This window comes from Myodes glareolus, chromosome 2, assembly GCF_982192425.1.
Source record: "Myodes glareolus chromosome 2, mMyoGla1.1, whole genome shotgun sequence".
In the NCBI taxonomy this organism is placed as follows: domain Eukaryota; kingdom Metazoa; phylum Chordata; class Mammalia; order Rodentia; family Cricetidae; genus Myodes; species Myodes glareolus.
Window position 1 is genome coordinate 84,281,323 of NC_142027.1, and position 21,877 is coordinate 84,303,199.

The 21,877-nt window shown below is 40.2% G+C and overlaps 1 protein-coding gene across 2 annotated transcripts in view; it reads right to left on the reverse strand.

The window, feature by feature from the left end:
- Positions 1 to 8,022: 8,022 nt before the first annotated feature.
- The window catches only part of LOC125399858 (cytochrome P450 3A25), a 44,924-nt gene continuing 31,069 nt past the window's right edge, over positions 8,023 to 21,877 (reverse strand). For both annotated transcript variants that reach the window (XM_085685297.2, XM_087902522.1), the window contains 3 exons: positions 12,179 to 12,405; positions 10,569 to 10,731; positions 8,023 to 8,514 (listed from right to left, as the gene is read on the reverse strand). In XM_085685297.2, coding sequence (XP_085541423.2) covers positions 8,419 to 8,514; positions 10,569 to 10,731; positions 12,179 to 12,405 — 486 coding nt within the window. In that variant the 3' untranslated portion in view covers positions 8,023 to 8,418. The remainder of the gene's footprint in view (positions 8,515 to 10,568; positions 10,732 to 12,178; positions 12,406 to 21,877) is intronic.

The following is a 21,877-nucleotide window of genomic DNA, read 5'->3' on the forward strand; positions in this document are numbered from 1 at the left end:
CTGGCTCCTACAATCCTTTCTCCCCCTTTTCTGCAGGATTTGCTGAACTCTACCTAATGTTTGTCTGTGGGGCTTCATCTTTTTATATCTGTTTTTGGATGAGGTTTCTCTAGTGATTATTGAGCTAGGAACCAGTCTGGTCACAAACAATGGCCAATTAAGGGTATATGTCTGCTTTTTCTAAGAGTCTTAGCTGGAGATATCCTTGTAAATTTCTGGGAGATTCCCTTGCATCAGGTTTTTACCTACCCTGAAATGCTCTTCTATTTGCAGTAGGCTCAGTAAATTCCCCCTCTGTGTTCCTACAACCTGATTGCTCATGTTCCCTTACCTACGCACCCTCAGATCACTCAAAAAATCTCTTCTCTTTCCCCTTCACAGGATATCTGGCCATCCTACCTATACAGACTTATTTAAAATTCCATTTTATATTAATTGAGAGCTTCATATTTTGATTATAAGAATTCATTTTCTCAACTCCTACCAGGTCCTCCTCTACCTTCCTTTCCATCCAACTTTATATTCTCTCCAAATATTTCAAACCAAACCAAACCATGACCTCTAGTTCATGTTGAACAGTTATCCTAGGTGTGAGGCCTACACTGAAACGTAGTTGGCAACCCTAGTGTCACCCCACTGATAAAACTGACTTTCCCTCCTTCTGTGGTTATAAGTTGACAACATCTCCTTGATAAGGGGTATAATGCTTAGCTCCGGTATGCTAGGATTTTGTCTGTTTTGAGCTTGTGGACTTCATATGAATTCTATCACAGTCTCTGTGATTTCATATGTTCACTTGCCATGCTGTGTAGTAGGAGAAGTGGGCCACATCCTGCCACCTGGCTAGCTTAAACCCTGAGATAACCACACAGAAATTGTATTCATTAAATTACTGCTTGGTCCATAATCTCTAGCCTCATATTGGCTAACTTTCACATCTTGATTCTACCCATTTTAAATAATCTGTATGTCATCACGAGGTCGTGACTTACCGGGAATGATTAGGCATGTCTGACCTGGATGCTTCATGGCGGCTCTCTCTGCCTGCCTTCTTTCTGCCAACATTCAGTTCACTTTTCCCCACCTATCTCTGCCCTATTAAAAGGCCAAGGCAATTTCTTTATTTAACTAATGAAAGCAACACAAATACAGAAGGACCTCCTACACCATTTCCCTTTTTTCTGTTTAAATAAAAATGGCTTTCACTTTAACATAGTAAAGTTACATATAATAAAACAGTTATCAAGCAAGAATTATAGCTACAATATTTATATATACTTTTTCTTTTATCATAACAAATGGAAACTGTAACTATAACTACCTATCTATTCTTCAACTCTATCAAAGACTCCAGAAGGATATAATATTTAACTAAGTAAATGAGAAGTAAGCAACTTTCAAGACATTGTGTTGCCTGTACAGTCACCCAAAGTTCTTCTGTACCATTGGGGCATCCATCTTCAGCCTACAGGGCCATAGTATCCAGCAAACTTTTTCATGAAGCAAGAAATTTCAAAGACAGTTCAGTCACTTTCTTCTGTATCCTGCAGAATGTCTTGCAGACTCTTTCATGAATCAGGAACCCTGAAGGATCATCTCACCCTTAGGCAAGTTTAACTGTCTTCTCTCTGCAGGTTCTTTGTGTCCAGTTAAGCAGTCCAGGCAAGAACACTTTCTTGCCCATATGGCTGACCAACTCCATAAGGAGCCTCTTTGATGCCCATTTTATTCTTGAAGTAGATTGGTGCTGCCAGGAGCAGACATGTCTCATTGACATGAAAATCCCTAAGTTATTAGAACATTAAATGCCATATTCTATAGTCTTTGAGAGATATGAAGAATACCTATCTAACTGGAATATATCTCTATATATCTAGAAAATCTAACTAACATGACTACAAGCTTGACTATTATTGATGATTATCCATTAACAACCTATATTTCTAATTATGCATTACAGTTTTTAAATGAACTACACAAACACAAAATCTTTATAAAGGTAAAAAATACACATACATATAACAAAATTGACCTTAAATTTATATCACTAAAGCAAAATCCATACCAATGAAAATTATCCATATCTATATCATATTCCCCTTTAAATGTAAAAGAATATTTATAAACAATATTTGGGAATATGGGTGCAGTTTTTTCTCTCTAAACAGCTTCCTGCTGTATGGGGGCCTGTTAATCTGGTCTTTCATGGTATATCCTGCATGCTAGCTTCATCTCAGTCAGCAGTTGAGCAAAGTAAGTTTTTGAGGGTATTTATGGCAAACCTTTTAGGAGGGTGTATCAATATGGTCTATCATACCATATCATATTGGTATGATAGATACCATATCATGTCATATTGGCCTGGAAGCAATCTACAGGTTCTCATCTTCTGTGAAAACAAAAGAAGAACCTCTTTTCCAAAGCATCATATCCTTAGACCCAAATTTTGAAGTCAAGATATATTTATAATATACATGCTGGTTTACCTTGGCAGCCCATATAATGAAATGTCTCTCTGCATTTTTAGCTCCTTTACAGTAAAAAAAAATTAAAGAAAACACAACATATATAATCCAGATTTTCAGGAGAGGGAAAAGCGAGGCAGGGAGGAGGTGGGAATTTTTAATAAATTAAAAAAATTGAAACCTATAATCAAAAAAATAAAATAAAATCAGGGAAAGGTAAAATAATAATAATAATAATCCAGACTCTCTGTGAATTTTCCATTTTTATGTGGCTTATTTTTTCTTTACTTCTTTTAATCTCTAACTATCTGTACTCTGTCTCTTTAAAGACTTTATCCTTTTTTAAAGCATTAACTTTATTTTATAACTTTTTAAAACCTTTCTTCGTCTTTCTCCCAAGCCTACGTTAGTCTATCTAACACTTTGACCCATTTAGAGGTCTTTTATGTCTGAATCTGTCCAATTGTATTGTCTTTAATTCTCTACTGTCTTGAGGAGCTTTTAAAATTCTAAACAGCTTGGTTGCAGCTGCTCTGGATGTTGGCTCCACCTCTCTCCAATTTCAAAATGGTGGATGTACCATTTCTGTTAGCTCTAGGGCTGCCAGGTAGGAGTCACTCTCAGCCCTTTAACTCTGAGACTTAGCGTGCAGCACATAAACTCTTTTTATTTGAGTTACAGCCAAATCAGCCATGCAGAGCACAGCACAGCCTGGAAACATCTCTGTGTATGGCAGCAGGAATCCATCATGCTCTCCCGCCTGCCTTACCCTGATCCTGTTGTCTGCCCAGATGGAGAGCACTGAGTCATTGGCATGGTCTCAGAGTGCTTTCTTTCCAATCTCGAGTGGGCACATAAACATCCAGTCCCACCAAAGGCATTGAAATGTTTAATAGCTGGCATTTGTACGGGCGGCCCAGCCCAGGAAGTCACGTTTTACAACTGCACAGCTTTTTTTCCTCCTGTGGCTGCTGAGTCAGGAAAACTTCTCTGCAGCAGCCTGCCAGCAAACAGCAAAAGGCTGTATTAAACTCTATATTTGTGTCTAGAATTTCTTTTCCAGCCCTCTCAGGTTTAACATGGAGTCAGTTTACCATGTTGGAGAGTCAATCTGTAATAGGAGTGGGCCATGTCCTGCCACCTGGCTAAGTTAACCCCTATAAGAACCACACAGAAATTGTATTCATTAAATTACTGCTTGGCCCATAAGCTCTAACCTCATATTGGCTAACTCTCACATCTTGATTCTACCCATTTTTAATAATCTGTATGTCGTCACGAGGTTGTGGCTTACCGGGAAAGATTCAGCATGTATGACCTGGCCGCTTCATGGTGGCTCTCTCTGCCTGCCTTCTTTCTCCCAGCATTCAGTTCTCTCTTCCCCACCTATCTAAGTTCTGCCCTATCAAAAGGCCAAGGCAGTTTGTTTATTTAACCAATGAAAGCAACACAGATACAGAAGGACCTTCTATGCCAATTCTGTGTCTGGAAAATGTTGTTTTCTTGAAGTCACCCACTGCTTTGGCTCCTAGAACCTTTCTCCCTTCTATTCCACATAGAACCCTGAGGCTTGAGGGGATGGGTATGATATAGACATCATGGCCAGAACTGAGCATTTCAAAGTCTCTTCCTCTCTTTATTTTGATAAGTTGTGGGTTTTCTTGCTAATTACTATCTACTACAAGAAGTTTTTCTGATGAGTGTTGAGTGATGTCCAATTCTATGGAAATAGCAGTATATCATTAGAAATTTTTATTATTATATTAATTTAATAGATTAGTGGAGGTAGGTATTCTCCCAGGACTCAAGGTTTATCTAGTCTCAGGTTCTTGATCTCATTGAACTCCGTGCTGCATATGCATTCTATCTAATAGAATGGGCCTGAAATACCACTTAATATGTGTTTGGCTATTCCCATAACATTTCTACACAATTGCACCAGTGGCCATAGCTTTTAGGCAGATCATTATTGTTACTGACATGGTTCACACTTGGGTGACACTGTAAATTACTTTTCTCATCCAATACAGTGTATGCCACCTTCAACCACTGTGAACACTTTAAAATAACATCAAGAGGGAAGATAGTAATCTGAACCAAGAAGAATCATTAATAAAATACTTTTTATAAATATAATTAAGAATTTTATTTGACATTTTCATAAATGTACACAATGTAATTTGTTCATGTATATATCCTACTTCTCTGATCAAATTCCTTTGAATACTCTTCCAAATCCCCCTCCCAATGCCATGTCTAATTTTCATTTATAAACTACTTAGTCTAAGTAGTGCTGCCCATATGTTCATAGTGTGGCATCATTCACTGGAGCAGAGGCAACTGTCTGGGGCTACACTCCTGGGAAAATTGACTCTCCCTTCTCTAGTAACCATAAATTTTCATGAGGTACTCAGGTATGTGGTTAGAACTGGAAAGCCCCTCCACATCCATTCTAGAAATTTGAACTGGCTGATCTTGTGTGGGTCCAGCAAGTAACCAGAACTTTTGTGACTCCATGAGTGTAATTGTCCTCTCCAGTCCAGAAGACACCAAGAAATTAAACCCTTTTACCTTCTTAGTCACTGGAGTTTGGGTCTGGTTGAGATCTAGTCTTATAAATGCAGGCGAGAGTAACCCTTGTGAACTTTTCCTATTTCTTGGAAATATATTCATTAATTCTGCCATTATTTGTGTGTATGTTGTATGTTTGTGTATATGTTTATGTGTTCACATGTGTGTGCACATGCGTGTAGGCTAGAGGTTGATATGATGGTGTCTTCCTCAATTGCTCTTCGTTTTATTATTTTAACTTATATTTTAGTGTGTGTGCAGTCATGCATATGCATCACGGTGCCTGTGTAGAAGTCATAAGACAACTTGAAGGAGCTGGCTCTTTCCTTCTAATGTGAATCCTGGGAATTGAACCTAAGTTGTAAGACTTGACAGCTGCCACATTTAATGTGTCATCTTGTTGGGCTTCCACTTTATCTTTGAGATGGGGTCTTCAGTGTTTTGAAGCTCATTTCTTGGGGAAGATTATCTGTCCAGAAAGCTCCAGGGATGGTCTTCTCTTGCCTCTACTCACTAGAATTACAGGCATGCACCACCTTACAAACCTTGTCTTTGAGCATGTGTGTACTTCTGGCACAGGAAGGAATTCTGAGCACCTCTTGGATTTTCACAACCTCGGACTATGATATTTCTTCAAAGAACCAAAAACCTGGTCATCTTAAACCAGGAGTTGGGAAATAGGACTGATCATGTTAGCTAGAATATCTCTGTTTCCTAATTCTTTCAGAGAAGTGGGAGCATCTTCCCATCCCTCCTCTATCATTTTTTTCTACCACCTATTTAGAGAAATAGGATTCTAGCACCAAAACACCCTACTCCACCCTGCCTACCTAGAAAGATTCTTTTTTGCTCTGAACAAGTTTCATTTTACTAAGACTGAGAAGCTGGGCTTTCATTATTCAAGATATTCTTTGTAAATTGGTCAGCTTATTTTTTGTTGTGGTTTTGATACAGGATTTCTCTGTTGTCCCAGAACTCATTTAGTAGACTTGAATGACCTTGAACTCACAGAGGTCTGCCTGTTTCTGCCTCCCAAGTCTTGGGATTTAAGGCAAGTACCACCATACCTGGCTAGGTCAATTCATGTTTTACTGTCATGTAATCATTATACATAGCACGTAGTAATATTTTCATTTAAACATATAATGTTCTTTCATCACAATTCTTGACATATCCTCCTTTATTCTTCCTCTTATTATTCATTTTCCTAGACACTTCATCTTCTACTCTTAGGTCAATTCATTTTTAGAAAGTTGCTTTGTGTCTGGCCAAACAAGCAGATCAGCCATCATCCAGAGCAGCAGATGGAAACAAATACAGAGACCCACAGCCAGACATTATGCAAACCTTGGAACACTGATTCCTAAATGGGATGTCTCCACCAAATCCTTGCTTTCAGGACTCAGGGAATCCTGGAAATGAGGAGGCAGAAAGAGTATAAGACCCAGAGGATATGGAGGATGCCCATAAAATAGGCTCTCTATCAATGCATGTATGAATTCACAGAGACTGAGGCTGCATGAAGAGCCTGCACTGTTCAGCACCACGACCTCTCTATATGCATTATGGCTTCCAGTTTAGTGTTTTGATGAGATTCCCGGGTGTGTGAATGAAAGAATCTGACTCCTATACCTTCTCTTAAATTCTTTGTTTTAGTTTAATTTTGTATTTTATTTTATTATCCTTTAGAAACCTATTTGTTTCCTAATGAGATACAGTGAATCTAGATAGGAATTGTGTATATTTGGAACTGGGAGGAGTGGTGAGGAAAGAAAAATAAGAAGGATATATAATGTGTTGCAAAATTGATTTTCAATTGAAAGAATCTCTCCCCAAATAAACAAATGCTCATCCCTACAAAAAATTATCTTATTTAAATTTGTGTGGTTGTGTATGTGTGTTCTTATGTGGGCCTGTGCATGGGTGAACAGTTGCCTGCAGAAGCTAGAAGAAACATCAGGTACTCTAGCACTGAAGCCACCAGTGGGCTCTCTACTCACCAAAGCACAAGCTTCTTGTGTAAGGACATGCCTCAGTGGCGGCTATATAGCTGGCCTGGCCTCACACCCAGCCAGGCTGCCTTCCATGTAGACCTCTTCCCCATACTAGTGGGTCTCAGAGGGACCTCCTTCATGTGCCCCTCACAATGGTTTTAGACTACATGACACAGAAAGAGAATGTAAGGTTGGACATTAAAGTGCAAGAATCCAGTGAGGCTTCTGATACTAAATAAGATGGAACAATCTTTGTTGCCCAATCCATTGATCAGCCAGCAATTTTTATTTATGATACTTGTTATAGGACAGGGAGGAGTTCAAGATTGGTTCTATGTTGGTGTTATTATGATAAGCACCCTGAGAAAAGCACGATAAGGGGAAAGCAGTTTATTCTGGCTTACAGTTCTAGTGGAGAGTAGGTCATTGAGGGAAAGCCAGGGACAGGAGCTAGAAGACTCCACAATTAGGAAGCAGATGGTAATGAGTCCCTGCTGTTCAGCTCCCTTTCTTTACATATATGGTCCTGGATACCAGATGGCACCACCTACAGCAGGTAGGCCTTCACACCTTAGCCAACTCAAACACCCATCACCCACAGGCATGCCTTGAGGTCCTTATCCATCCCAGATTATTCCAGAGTCTCTAAAGTTGACAATAGCAACAACCATGCAATCCAAAGAAGACTGAGGAAACATAGACTATCAGAGAAGTAAGAGGAGATAAAGATGATAAAATAAATCAAGCCTAAAAAAATAATATTAACATTTCACTTCAGTTAAATTAAAAATCCTTCAAGGACTACAAAATTGGACTATGAACAAATTTCTTAAGCAATATGCCATTTCAAAATGGGACAGTGTCAACAATCTTGAGAGTCAAGTGTGGATCCCCAATTGGCTCAAACAATGTGTGACCATGTTTATTGAAAGGATTAGCATCTTGTTTTGTTGATTAAGTGTTTTCCCATTAATGTGTATAATGATATCATATATTTTTGAAAGAGATTTTTATTTATATTTTCAATAACATAAAATTTTTCCAAAAAACAATTTGATATACTTTTACTAACAGTCAATATGATAGTTCCTATTTTCATTAAAAATTATTGATAGAACTATAGAGAAACAGTTATTACATTTAGAGTTCAGAATGGAAGGAATCAATTGTAATCAGTGTAGATGGTCCCAAGAAAATCAGAAAGTGAATCTCCATACCTATCAATCACTTAATTATTTATGTTGAATCACACAATAGATGATACTCTGTATAGACACTGAGCATATTCAATGAATTATTGAACACTCAATCATTGTATGGTGTATTAAATTTGCTAGTGTTTTGCGTACAGCCCTCCTGAAGCACATAACATGGTTCCTGAGGGAAATTCATGATCCAGTTATTGGGTTATCTCTTGACACAACCTTCAGGATGATGGGTTTTTCTGGTTGGAGAATTGGTTGTCTGCTCAACTTTGGCGGGATCTGTAGTAGTTCAACAATCACAGTGAGAAGCAATGGGTGACACACCAGCAACAATAGAAGCAAAGAGAACAGATACATTAAGGAGCATGCTCTATATACATAAAATACTATTTATCAGTATCCTATTTCCTTATTTCACTGAGACTGGATGGGAAAAGCACTTATCTATCTTCTTAATCAGGCAAGTATTAGCTGAGCACCTATTGTGTGTACAGAGCCAGGGAAAAAGTTATGTTGGTTTGTGTTCTTTAGTGATTTAAATTTTAAGTCAACAGGCCAAGTTAAAAGTTGAGATTATTTCATAAACATATGGAAAATGAATTTTGAAGGCAATATAAAGTTACTTTTGCATTCATTGAAGTATAAGGTAATCCTGAGCACGTATCACAATTTTGTTCTTATGGAGTGATTCAATTATCAAAATGCCTGGACACCAGGTTTGCCCATTCTGTTTGATGGTGGACAAGGACTCCAGAAAGCATCGGCCCTTGTTTTCTTAGATTCTAAGGATAATTTGAAAGGGAACCTTGAGTAATTCAAAGTTTTCATATAATCATTTGCCTCAGTTTCTTCAGTCTTGAGGGGATGATGACGTATACAACACAACTGTTTGGTCTTAGTACAGGAAAGGAAAGAAAATTGTCATCAGAGAAGGGTATCAAACTGTGGGTGACTGGAGCTTGACAGCTGTTCCAGAGCCTTGTTTGCTTCCAAGACAAATGCTCTGTCCATCTATTCATCTAAATAAACCCTCACACATTTACAGGACAGCTACATTGCAACTTATATCCACTTATATCCTCCTCGCCTCCCATGAAGAAAGGCAATGGAACAGGAAAGCACTGCATACTTCATGTATGTGTGTTAGAACTTAATTGTCAGGTGGTGATTTACATAGCATTTTCATAGACTTAGTCACCATTCCTTTGCTATAAGGAGACACCATGACCATGACAACTCTAATAAAAGAAAGGATTCAACTGGGAACTTGTGCACAGTTTCAGAAGCTTGGTCCATTATCTTCATGGTGGGGAACATGGCAGCAGGCATGGCAGGTGTAGTGCTGGAAAAGGAGCTGAGAACTACATCTTGATCCACAAGCAGAGAAGACTAGCAGCATTGGGCCTACTGTGGGCTCTAAACACCTCAAAAGCCATCCTTAGTGGCACACATATCCTGTGTCACATCAATGACTTTCAACTTTGGTTGTGGAGACTAACCTGTATGTTTAACAGCCACACTATGGGTGAATCATTTCAACATAGCAGATATGACCAGACATTTTGAATGTTTAAGGCTCTTTAGCAGTTCTAAAGCACAGTCAGTGATTGGGAGCCCCTGACACATGGAAACTTCTCTTAAATCATAGTGACATCCACCAGTCACAAATCAATATAAGGTCTTTATCATATGCTGTGTGCACAATATCTCATCTCCAGTTTATTTGAACTCAATGTCAAGGAGATTTTATTCAGTCATCTCCCACTAATCTGCACTAACTCTAAATGAATTCCTTATTTATGTTTTATTCAGATGCAGTTCAGTATGAAAAGACTCATATCAGACAACAAATACATTCTTTTTTACATACATTATTAAAATGTCAGTGAGCAGAGTGGTGGTTTACATAAGAATGGCCCCCCAAGTTTATGTTTGAATACTTGGTTCCCCAGTTGCTTGGGAAGGATTAGGAGGAGTGGCCTTGCTTTAGGAGGTGTGTCACTGCGGGTGGGCTTTGAGATTCCAAGGGACTAGTGCCATTCATTTACAGTCTCCTCTCTCTGTCTCTCTCTGTCTCTCTCTGTCTCTGTCTCTCTCTGTCTCTCTCTCTCTCTCTAAACTCTCAGATGTACCTGCTGCCATTTCTTCACTCTGCCATCACAAACCTTAATCCTCTGGAACCATAAGCTAATTTAAGCACCTTTTAAGATATAAATTGTCTTAGTCATGGTGTTTTATCACAGCAACAGAAAAATTATCAAGACAAACAATTTATTTGTGTATATAACACTATAAGTTTTTAAATAAAAGCTATTGAGAGTTTTCTGCCTCACCTGTGTTTCTTCACAAGGATGAAGGGTGAAGTTCTGCAGGACACTGATGACAGCCAGTTTCATGCTGATGAGAGCAAACCTCATGCCAAGGCAGTTCCTGGGTCCGTTCCCAAACGGCATGTATATATAAGGATCAATACTGCCCTTGTTCTTCTTGCTGAACCTGGAGACACAGTAGGGATGAAAACAAGGCTATGGAACATCAATCCAAAGAGCTCTCTGTTTAGAGTCGTCACACCCTCAACCAGAGTGGTTCAGTGTACATTTATGGACTTGCAACAGAACCCTTGCTGCAGGTGTCTGACCAATTAATTGTGAGCTAATTACCTCCCTTCCACCCCAAACAGGCATTTTTCTGTGTTATTGAGACAAGTGGAAATGAATGCTTTTTGAAAGAAAGCACATCGTTAAACACAAAATATTCCATTCCAGATGGTGAAGTGTTCTATTCTGAAAGACATATTGGGATTGGCCAAACTGATGGCCAAGAAGTCTCCTGCCTCACACTTTGGAATGGGGAGACAAAAACTCTCTCTATCACTATTGGAAATGCAAATTTCCCCTCCCCCATTACTTCCCTTTCCTCTCATTACATTCCTTTCTTTGTAGCTCCCCCCATTTGTATTTTTCTTGTCCACTTCTTCCTCAGAATTGCTTTTGCTTTCCCCCACTCCCTCCACAGAATGGCTAAAGCCCATTACCTTTCTGGCACACAGGATGAGTCTCTACTGTAGCATCATGAATGACATCCACATCTACATTCTCCACTAAGCTAAAAATATCTACTAAACATGTAGAGCTGAATTTATTGAAATTTGACTTTTCATTGATTGATTATATAACTGAAAAGAAAATATTGTGAAAAAGTGACAAGAACAAGAATAATTGGTGTTTTAAAACTGTTTTGTTAATTTGTAGGGAAAAGAGGTATTTACATATGAAATGCTATGAAATAACGAGAGAGTGTGGGCAAATTAGGTTATATATGGATAGAGAGTTCAGGTAGGTAAACATGAGAAGTGTATTGTAGTAATTATATGGGACTTGGGAGGTGGCTTATGTAGTAAAGTACTTGTCTTGTCCAGTAAGTGTGACAGCCTGGGTTTGTTGCCCAGAACTTACACAGAAAGTTGGGCATGAGGGGGTGTGCCTGTAATCTTAGCAGTGGCAAGATAGGAAGTAGAGATGATCAGATTCCTGGAATGTGCTATCAAGCTGCACACACATTGCTCTCTCTCTCTCTTTCTCTCTCTCTCTCTCTTTCTCTCTCTCTCTCTCTCACACACACACACACACACACACACACACACACAAATACTATAATTCCAAAAGGATTCATAGATGTAAAGAAGGATTCATAGATGTAAAGGGATATAAAATCACATGTATGTGCTTTTCTATAAGAGAAATTATGGTGGTTTGAATATTAATGGCCCCTATAGACTTGTACATTTGAATGCTTAGTCACTAGGGAATGGCACTATTTGAAAGGATTAGAAGGATTATTAGGTGTAGACTTGTTGGAAGAATAGTGTCACTGGAAGTAGTTTTGAGATTTCAAAAGCTCATGTCAAATCCAGTGTCTCTCTCTTCTAACAGAATCTCTGTACCTTTCAGGGCGGAACTCCTCAGGCTCTGGCCAGTACTCAGGATCCCGATGAAGAGGATAGATTGGTATCATAACTATAGTCCCTTTGGGAATCAACATTCCGTTGATTTCCACATCCTTCTTTGAGACCCTCTCTAGTCTGTTAGCAATAGGGTACAATCTGAGAGTTTCATTTACTACCATGTCCAGGTATTCCATGTCCATCAGGGCATCATAGGTGACAGGTGCCTGGGAAGAGGAAACATATGTTTTTTGATGAAGTTTGGAGTCATGTCATATCAAATATATTAGAATCTCAAAGGGCTAACCTCAGTTAGTAAAAGCTTATCCTTAATCACTCTACACTGATGATGACTTTCATGCTGATTATGACCCATTAGGATGTGAAGTATAATTTTTAGCACAGGAGCCATTTGGGTCACTCCTCTGTCCAGATCCCCTCATTGTCATGCACTGATTTCTTACCCATGTGAGCATATATGATTAACATCTTATGACAGTTACACTCAGACATCTCCATAGCTCATCTGTCTACACCAGGGAAATATGCCATGGCAAGAACAAACTCCTCACTCCTGGTCCAACCAGGCTAAAATTGACAATGCTACATCTTGGTAGCTCCTTTGATTATGGGCTTAGTTCAGTGAAAGGTACCATAAAGAATTCTGGGTAAGATGACAAACTTAGAAGCTGTTTCTGTGTGAGTTGGTTACAGAGAAGATTTGAAGGGGAAAAAATATCTTTTCTAGAGAAAGAAAGAGAAGAAGAACTTTTGCAACACACAAAGGAAGTGGCAGGACAGTTGAAAAGTATGAGGGAAAAATGGATGAACTCATTGGAAAGAAGCCAAGCTGAAGTTGGTCCCAGCTGCCCTGTGTCCTAACTTAGGGAGGAAGGTAAGTCAGGGATACTTCAAAAGTCAAAGTGGGCATTCTGATGGAAAGAAACTGGGGCCCTATCTACAAGAGAATCTCCTAGCTCTCACAAGCCTAAAATCCAGTTTGGATCTGGGTGAGATAACAATTGTTTCTATGACACAGAGAGAGTCACTCAGTATGACTCAGGGAACTTATTGTTGCAAAATAACCACTCACTGGAGCTAGCCAATATGGCACAACAACAAGACTTGGATTCTTTAGGTATTTCTAGGCTATATACAGGTGACAATTCATTCCATCTGGGACACACACACAAACACACACACACACACACACACACACACACACACCCTTAGTATATATCTAGAAGTCTCTAAGCCAACACACTACAGAGATACTAGTAAACAGATGTTTATTGTTGCACTCTTCACAATAGCTAAGAAAAGGAACCAAACTTGATGTTCAGCTACAGGAGAATGAAGAAAGCAAATGTGGTACTTATGCAAAACAGAAAGATTTTCTACCACAGAGATGAATGACACCATAAAATCTGCTGGAAACAGGTGCAAGTCAAGATGTTTAGGTCAAGCAAGACAAACCAGACTCAGATAGAGTGCGGACACAGGGAGGAAGGGAAGGAAGGGGAGTATATGTGAAATGAAGGCAGTTCTGCATACTCTTTAAGAGAAGGAAGAAACCTGATAAGAGACCTCAGGGAGAATGAGGGAGGGCAAAGTGGGAGAAGGATGAACATGAATCAGTTTTAATGGCATGTATATAAAAATGCCAGAGTGAAGCACATTGCTTTGTGTACTAACTTTAAAAAGTATATACATTTTAAAATGTTTAAAGCATTTTTCAGTGGGGTCCAAAAGTCACAACTGGATCAATGGATCAGTTGATGCTTCAGGAACTGACAGTGGGCTCTGGAGGAGATGCATTCTGCACTACTTTGCTCAAATAGTCACACAAGCCCTTGATAACTTCACATTACCAAACCTTGCAGTTGGAGCAAAGAGATGAAGACAGTATGGACATTATGGCTGTCATTTAGTGTGACATTCAAAAGACTATCCTATAGATATTTAGAGTTTGGTTTAGGCTGCTAGCGATATTGATTAGGTGGTAAAGGAATTTGCTGACAAGTCTGATGGCCTGAACTGAAACTCCAGAGACCAAATTGTGGAAAGAGAAAAATGATTCATGTAAGTTATTCTCTGACCTCCATACATGTGCAATGGCATGGACACTTATGCACACACACGCTCTCTCTCTCACACACACATACACAGAGTGAATAATTTGTTATAATAATATTTTTACTTTGGAGCTAGAGACATGAGCTCATCGTTGGCTTCTTCACCTCTAGCTGCACCACTGAGTGTATTCCCATACAGCTGGAGCTAGAACAATAGCTATCTGTGAGGGCTTGACCTGGAGACTTCCAAGTGGGTGACAGAACCTATCCAGAACACTGACTGAAATACAAGCAAGGGTCATCAGACAGCACCGACACTCAAATTATTAAAGTTATTCAAGTTAGCACTCAAGGCTTCAGAGAGGAAGTAGTCTGATATACTATCTAAACCACAGAAAAGAAAAGAATCCCTAGTTGATTCACACACCACATATATAACTATAATGCTATTGGACTGAACAGCAGAGCAATTGAGAATAGTTTCAAGCCAGCCAGCTGAGACCAGTGAAGGTCAACCTAAAAACAGACATATCAGGGACTGCACCCCGACTACATCAGCAGAATAATTGTTCAGACACTGAGGGACTATTCCTTTTTCTTAAGTGTCACACAGGTTTTCTTGGTGTCTCTTATTTAGTATTTTTGTCATAATAAATAAAGATAAAGATATATCAGAGCTTCAGAGGGGTGAGTGTGCTTCGGGCCCGCGGCAGGGGCCCTGTGAGGAGGAGTTAGGACTTTCCCCGACCCCATAGACTCCCAGGTCAGCCTGCTCTGCTGGTTCCAGCCTGCTAGCGCCTCCGCCAGCCATCCCAGCTTCCATCCAGAGGGCCATCAGAGGGGTGAGTGTGATTCCGGCCCGCGGCAGGGGCCCGGCGAGGAGGAGCTAGGACCTTCCCCGACCCCATAGACTCCCAGGTCAGCCTGCTCTGCTGGCTCCACACTGATAGCGCCTCCGCCAGCCATCCCAGCTTCCATCCAGAGGGCCTTCAGAGGGGTGGGTGTGCTTCGGGCCTGCGGCAGGGGCCCTGCGAGGAGGAGCTAGGACCTTCCCCGACCCCATAGACTCCCAGGTCAGCCTGCTCTGCTGGCTCCAGCCTGCTAGCACCTCCGACAGCCATCCCAGCTTTCATCCAGAGGGCCATCAGTGGGGTGAGTGTGATTCCGGCCCACGGCAGGGGCCCGGCGAGGAGGAGCTAGGACTTTCCCCGACCCCATAGACTCCCAGGTCATCCTGCGCTGCTGGCTCCACCCTGATAATGCCTCCGCCAGCCATTCCAGCTTCCATCCAGAGGGCCTTCAGAGGGGTGAGGGTGCTTCCGGCCCACGGCAGGGGCCCGGCGAGGAGGAGCTAGGACCTTCCCCGACCCCATAGACTCTCAGGTCAGCCTGCTCTGCTGGCTCCGCCCTGCTAGCAACTCCTCCAGCCATCCCAGCTTCCATCCAGAGGACCTTCAGAGGGGCGAGTGTGCTTCGGGCCCGCGGCAGGGGCCCGGTGAGGAGGAGCTAGGACTTTCCCCGACCCCATAGACTCCCAGGTCAACCTGCAGTGCTGGTTCCACCCTGCTAAACTCTCCCGCCTGCCATCCCAGCTTCCATCCAGGTACAAATTTCTATATTTCTCCCCTCCCACTGGGGCCATAAAATCTCCCCAGCTCAGCTGCCTTGCACACTGGTCCTGCTCTGTAGGCACATCCCGGAAAGAGGGAGTGCATGTACTTCAATAGCCTGCCTGAGGAAAGGTAGGCATTCTATCAGTGAACTCCCTGCCCAACAAGGGAACCTGACCTGCTACCAGAAGTTCTAATAGAGAGCATTTGAACGAAGAGATGGGCAGATGCCAAGGCAAGACCTCCTCCAACAATCTGAAAAACAACATGAAAATATCAGATCCCAACGACCCTACAACAGAAGGATTTAAACACTCTAACCCAGATGAAGTGGAAAAAAGTGCCATTATGAAAGCAATAGAGTCCCTTAAACAGGATATGAATAATTCCCTTAAGGAACTGGTCAAGAAGTATAACAAAAAGTTTGAAGAAATGAGTATAGAAATGGATGAGAAATATAACAAAAAGTTTGAAGAAATAAGTAAATCCGTGAATGAGACCCTGAGAAACCAAGAAAAAACAATCAAACAAGTAAAGGAAACAGTCCAAGTATTGAAAACTGAAATGGAGGCAATGAAGAAAACACAAAACGAGAACCGGCTGGATATGGAAAACCTAGGTAAACGAGCGGAGACTACAGAATCAAGCATAACCAATAGAATACAAGAGATAGAAGAACGAATCTCAGATTCTGAAAATACCATAGAGAAAATAAATGCTCTGGTCAAAGAAAACAGCAAATTCAACAAATTCTCTTCACAAAACATTCAGGAAATCTGGGACACAATAAAAAAACCAAATCTAAGAATAATAGGGATTGAAGAAGGAGAAGAACTGCAGATCAAAGGCCCAGAAAATATATTTAACAAAATTATAGAAGAAAACTTTCCCAATCTAAAGAACGATATTCCTATGAAGGTTCAAGAAGCATACAGAACGCTGAATAGACTGGATCAAAAAAAAAGTCCCCTCGCCATATAATAATCAAAACACAAAACATCCAGATTAAAGAAAGAATATTAAGAGCTGCAAAGGAAAAATGTCAAGTGACTTATAAAGGTAAACCTATCAGGCTTACACCAGACTTCTCTATGGAAACTATGAAAGCCAGAAGATCCTGGATAGAGATACTGCAGAAACTAAGAGACCAGGGATGCAAACCCAGACTACTATACCCAGCCAAGCTATCGTTCACTATCAACGGAGAAAACAAAATATTCCAGGATAAAAATAAATTTAAACAATTCGTAGCCACAAATCCATCCCTACAGAAAGTAATAGAAGGAAAACTGCAACCCAAGGAATCCAACATTGCCATCACTGCCTACAATAACTCAGACATCTAGCGACCCGTCACATCTACAACTCAAAGAAGAGAAACACACAAACTCTACTACACACACACACACACACACACACACACACATAATAAACGGAATCAACAACCGCTGGTCATTAATATCTCTTAATATTAATGGACTCAACTCACCTATAAAAAGGCACAGACTTAGAGACTGGATAAGAAAACAGGATCCAACATTCTGCTGTTTACAAGAAACACACCTCAACCACAGAGATAGACATCTACTCAGAGTAAAGGGTTGGGAAAAGGTTTTCCAAGCAAACGGACCTAAGAAACAAGCTGGTGTGGCCATTCTAATATCTAACAAAATTGACTTCAAACTAAAATCAGTCAGAAGAGATGGTGATGGGCATTTCATACTCTTAACAGGAACAATTAATCAGGAGAAAGTCTCAATCCTGAATATCTACGCCCCTAATATAAAAGCACCCACTTATGTAAAAGAAAAGCTTTTAGAACTCAAGGCAGTGATCAAACCACACACAATAATAGTAGGAGACTTCAACACACCTCTCTCACCAATGGACAGATCAATAAAACAGAAACTCAACAGAGAAATAAGAGAATTGCTAGAGGTAATGAATCAAATGGACTTAACAGATATCTATAGAACATTCTACCCAAAAAGGAAAGAATATACCTTCTTCTCTGCAGCTCATGGAATCTTCTCGAAAATTGACCACATACTTGGTAACAAAGCAAACTTACACAGATACAAAAGAATATTTGTAATCACCTGTGTCTTGTTGGATCACCACGGAATAAAGTTAGAACTCAATAACAATTCAAATTCCAGAAAGCCTACAAATGTGTGGAAGTTGAACAGTCAACTACTGAATCATCCTTGGGTCAAGGAAGAAATAAAGAAAGAAATTAAAGTCTTCCTTTAATTTAATGAAAATAAAGACACAACATACTCAAACCTATGGGACACAATGAAAGCAGTTCTAAGAGGAAAGTTCATAGCACTAAGTGCCTAATTAAAGAAAACGGAGAAAGCATATATTGGAGATTTAAAAGCACACCTAAAAGCTCTGGAAAAAAAAGAAGCAGACTCTCCCAGGAGGAGTAGAAGACTGGAAATAATCAAACTGAAGGCTGAAATCAACAAAATAGAAACACAGAAAACAATCCAAAAAATCAACGAAACAAAAAGTTGGTTCTTGGAGAAAATCAACAAGATTGACAAACCCCTAGCCAAACTAATCAAACGGCAGAGAGAGAACACTCAAATTAATAAGATCAGAAATGAAAAGGGGGACATAACAACAGACACAGTGGAAATTCAGAGAATCATTAGATCTTACTACGAGAGTTTATATGCCACAAAGTTGGAAAATGTACAAGAAATGGATTGGTTTTTAGATAAATACCATTTGCCAAAGTTAAATCAAGAGCAAGTGAACAATCTAAATAGACCTGTTAGTCGCAAAGAATTAGAAGCTGTTATCAAAAAACTCCCCACCAAAAAAAGCCCAGGTCCAGATGGTTTCAATGCAGAATTCTACCAGAACTTCCAGGAAGAGCTAATACCTATACTCCTTAATGTATTTCACAATATAGAAACAGAAGAATCATTGCCAAACTCTTTTTATGAAGCTACAATTACCCTGATACCAAAACCACACAAAGACACAACCATGAAAGAGAATTACAGACCAATTTCACTCATGAACATTGACGCCAAAATACTCAATAAAATACTGGCAAACCGAATCCAAGAATACATTAGAAAAATTATCCATTATGATCAAGTGGGCTTCATCCCAGAGATGCAGGGCTGGTTCAACATACGCAAATCTATCAATGTAATCCATCATATAAATAAATTGAAAGAAAAAAACCATATGATCATTTCATTGGATGCTGAAAAAGCATTTGACAAAATTCAACACCCCTTTATGATAAAGGTGCTGGAGAGATTGGGTATACGAGGAACATACCTAAATATAATAAAAGCAATATATAGTAAGCCGACAGCTAACCTCAAATTGAATGGAGAGAAACTCAAAGCCATTCCACTAAAATCAGGAGCACGACAAGGCTGTCCACTCTCACCATACCTCTTCAATATAGTGCTTCAGGTACTAGCAATAGCAATAAGACAAAATAAGCGGATCAAGGGGATTCAAATGGGAAAGGATGAAGTTAAACTTTCATTATTTGCAGACGATATGATAGTGTACATAAGCGACCCCAAAAATTCTACCAAAGAACTCCTACAGCTGATAAACACCTTTAGTAATGTGGCAGGATACAAGATAAACTCCCAAAAATCGATTGCCCTCCTATACACAAAGGATAAAGAAGCAGAGAGGGAAATCAGAGAAACATCACCTTTCATGATAGCCACAAATAGCATAAAATATCTTGGGGTAACTCTAACCAAGGAAGTGAAAGACCTATTTGACAAGAACTGTATGTCCTTGAAGAAAGAAATTGAGGAGGATACCAGAAAATGGAAAGATCTCCCCTGTTCATGGATTGGGAGAATCAACGTAGTAAAAATGGCAATTCTACCAAAAGCAATCTATAGATTCAACTCAATTCCCATCAAAATCCCATCAAACTTCTTTACAGACCTTGACAGAAAAATAATCAAATTTATATGGCAAAACAAAAAAACCCAGGATAGCCAAAACAATCTTATACAATAAAGGAACTTCTGGAGGCATTACCATCCCTGACTTCAAACTCTATTACAGAGCAACAGTATTGAAAACAGCTTGGTATTGGCATAACAACAGAGAAGTCGACCTATGGAATCAAATAGAAGACCCGGGTATTAACCCACAAACATATGAACACCTGATATTTGACAAGGGAGCTAAAGGCATACAATGGAAGAAGGAAAGCATCTTTAACAAATGGTGCTGGCATAACTGGATGTCAACCTGTAGAAGAATGAAAATCGATCCATATCTATCACCATGCACAAAACTCAAGTCCAAATGGATTAAAGACCTCAACATTAATCTGACCACTTTGAAACTGATAGAAGAGAAAGTGGGAAGTAGTCTACAAGATATAGGCACAGGAGACCAGTTCCTAAGCAGAACCCCAGGAGCTCAGACAATAAGAGAAGCAATGAATAAATGGGACCTCCTGAAACTGAGAAGCTTCTGTAAAGCAAAGGACACTGTAAGTAAGACCAAAAGGCTACCTTCCGACTGGGAGATCTTCACAAATCCCTCATCAGACAAAGGTCTGTTCTCCAAAATATACAAAGAACTCAAGAAACTAGACACTAAAACTCTAAATAACCCAATTAAAAAATGGGGTACTGTACTGAACAGAGAATTCACAACAGATGAACTTCGAATGGCCAAAAGGCACTTAAGGTCATGCTCAACCTCCTTAGCGATCAGGGAAATGCAAATCAAAACCACTTTGAGATACCATCTTACACCTGTCAGAATAGCTAAAGTCAAAAACACCAATGATAGCCTATGCTGGAGAGGATGTGGGGTGAGGGGAACACTCATCCATTGTTGGTGGGAATGCAAACTCATGCAGCCACTGTGGAAATCAGTGTGGCGGTTTCTCAGGAAACTGGGAGTCAACCTCCCTCAGGACCCAGCAATTCCACTCTTGGGTATATACCCTAGAGATTCCCTAACATACTACAAAAGCATTTGTTCTACTATGTTCATAGCAGCACTATTTGTAATAGCCAGAACCTGGAAACAGCCTAGGTGCCCCTCAATAGAAGAATGGTTAAAAAAGGTGTGGAACATATACACATTAGAGTTTTACTCAGCGGTAAAAAACAATGACATCTTGAATTTTGCATGCAAATGGATGGAAATAGAAAATGCTTTACTGAGTGAGTTAAGCCAGACCCAAAAAGAGGAACATGGTATGTACTCACTCATAAGTGGATTCTAACCATAATTAAAGGTCTTTGAGCCTATTATTCGTGATCCTAGGGAAGCTAAATAAGAAAGTAAACCTGATGAAGATTATTTAGCTACCTGCCAGGAGGTAGGAAATAGACAAGAGTCCCAGGTAACCTCGGGTGCATGGGGGGGGGGGGTGGGAGGGTTGTTGGAAGGGGAGAGGGTTAGAGAGAAGGGAGTAGGGGAGGAATGGGGAAAGCTCGGTGGCCTGGGAGGGGGAGAGTGAGGAAGGTTGAATATGGGATCAGGGAAGAATATATTTCAAATAAGGGAGTCATTTTCGGTTTTACAGGAGACTTGATTATATATGGGATCCCAGGTCCAAGGAGAGATCCCCAGATTGTTCTCTGGACAGAGAAGAGGGTGCCTGAACCGGCCGTGGCCCATCACCATACTGATGAATATTTTGCTTATCACCATAGATCCTTCATCTGGCGGAGGACGGCGATACAGACGGAGACCCACATTGGAGCACCGGACTGAGCCCCCCAAGGTCCAAATGAGGAGCAGAAGGAGGAAGAACATGAAAAAGAAAATCAGGACTGCGAGGGATGCTATCACCCACTGATACAAGGGAACGGATCTAATGAGAGTTTACCAAGGCCAGTTGAACTGGGACTGAATGAGGACATGATCTAACCAGATTCTCGGAATTTGGCCGGATTCTCTGAATGTGGCTGGCCCAAAGTCTTTCTGAAAAGCCATTGACTATGATACTGGGACTTGTTTCCTCTGCATATACTGGATTTTGG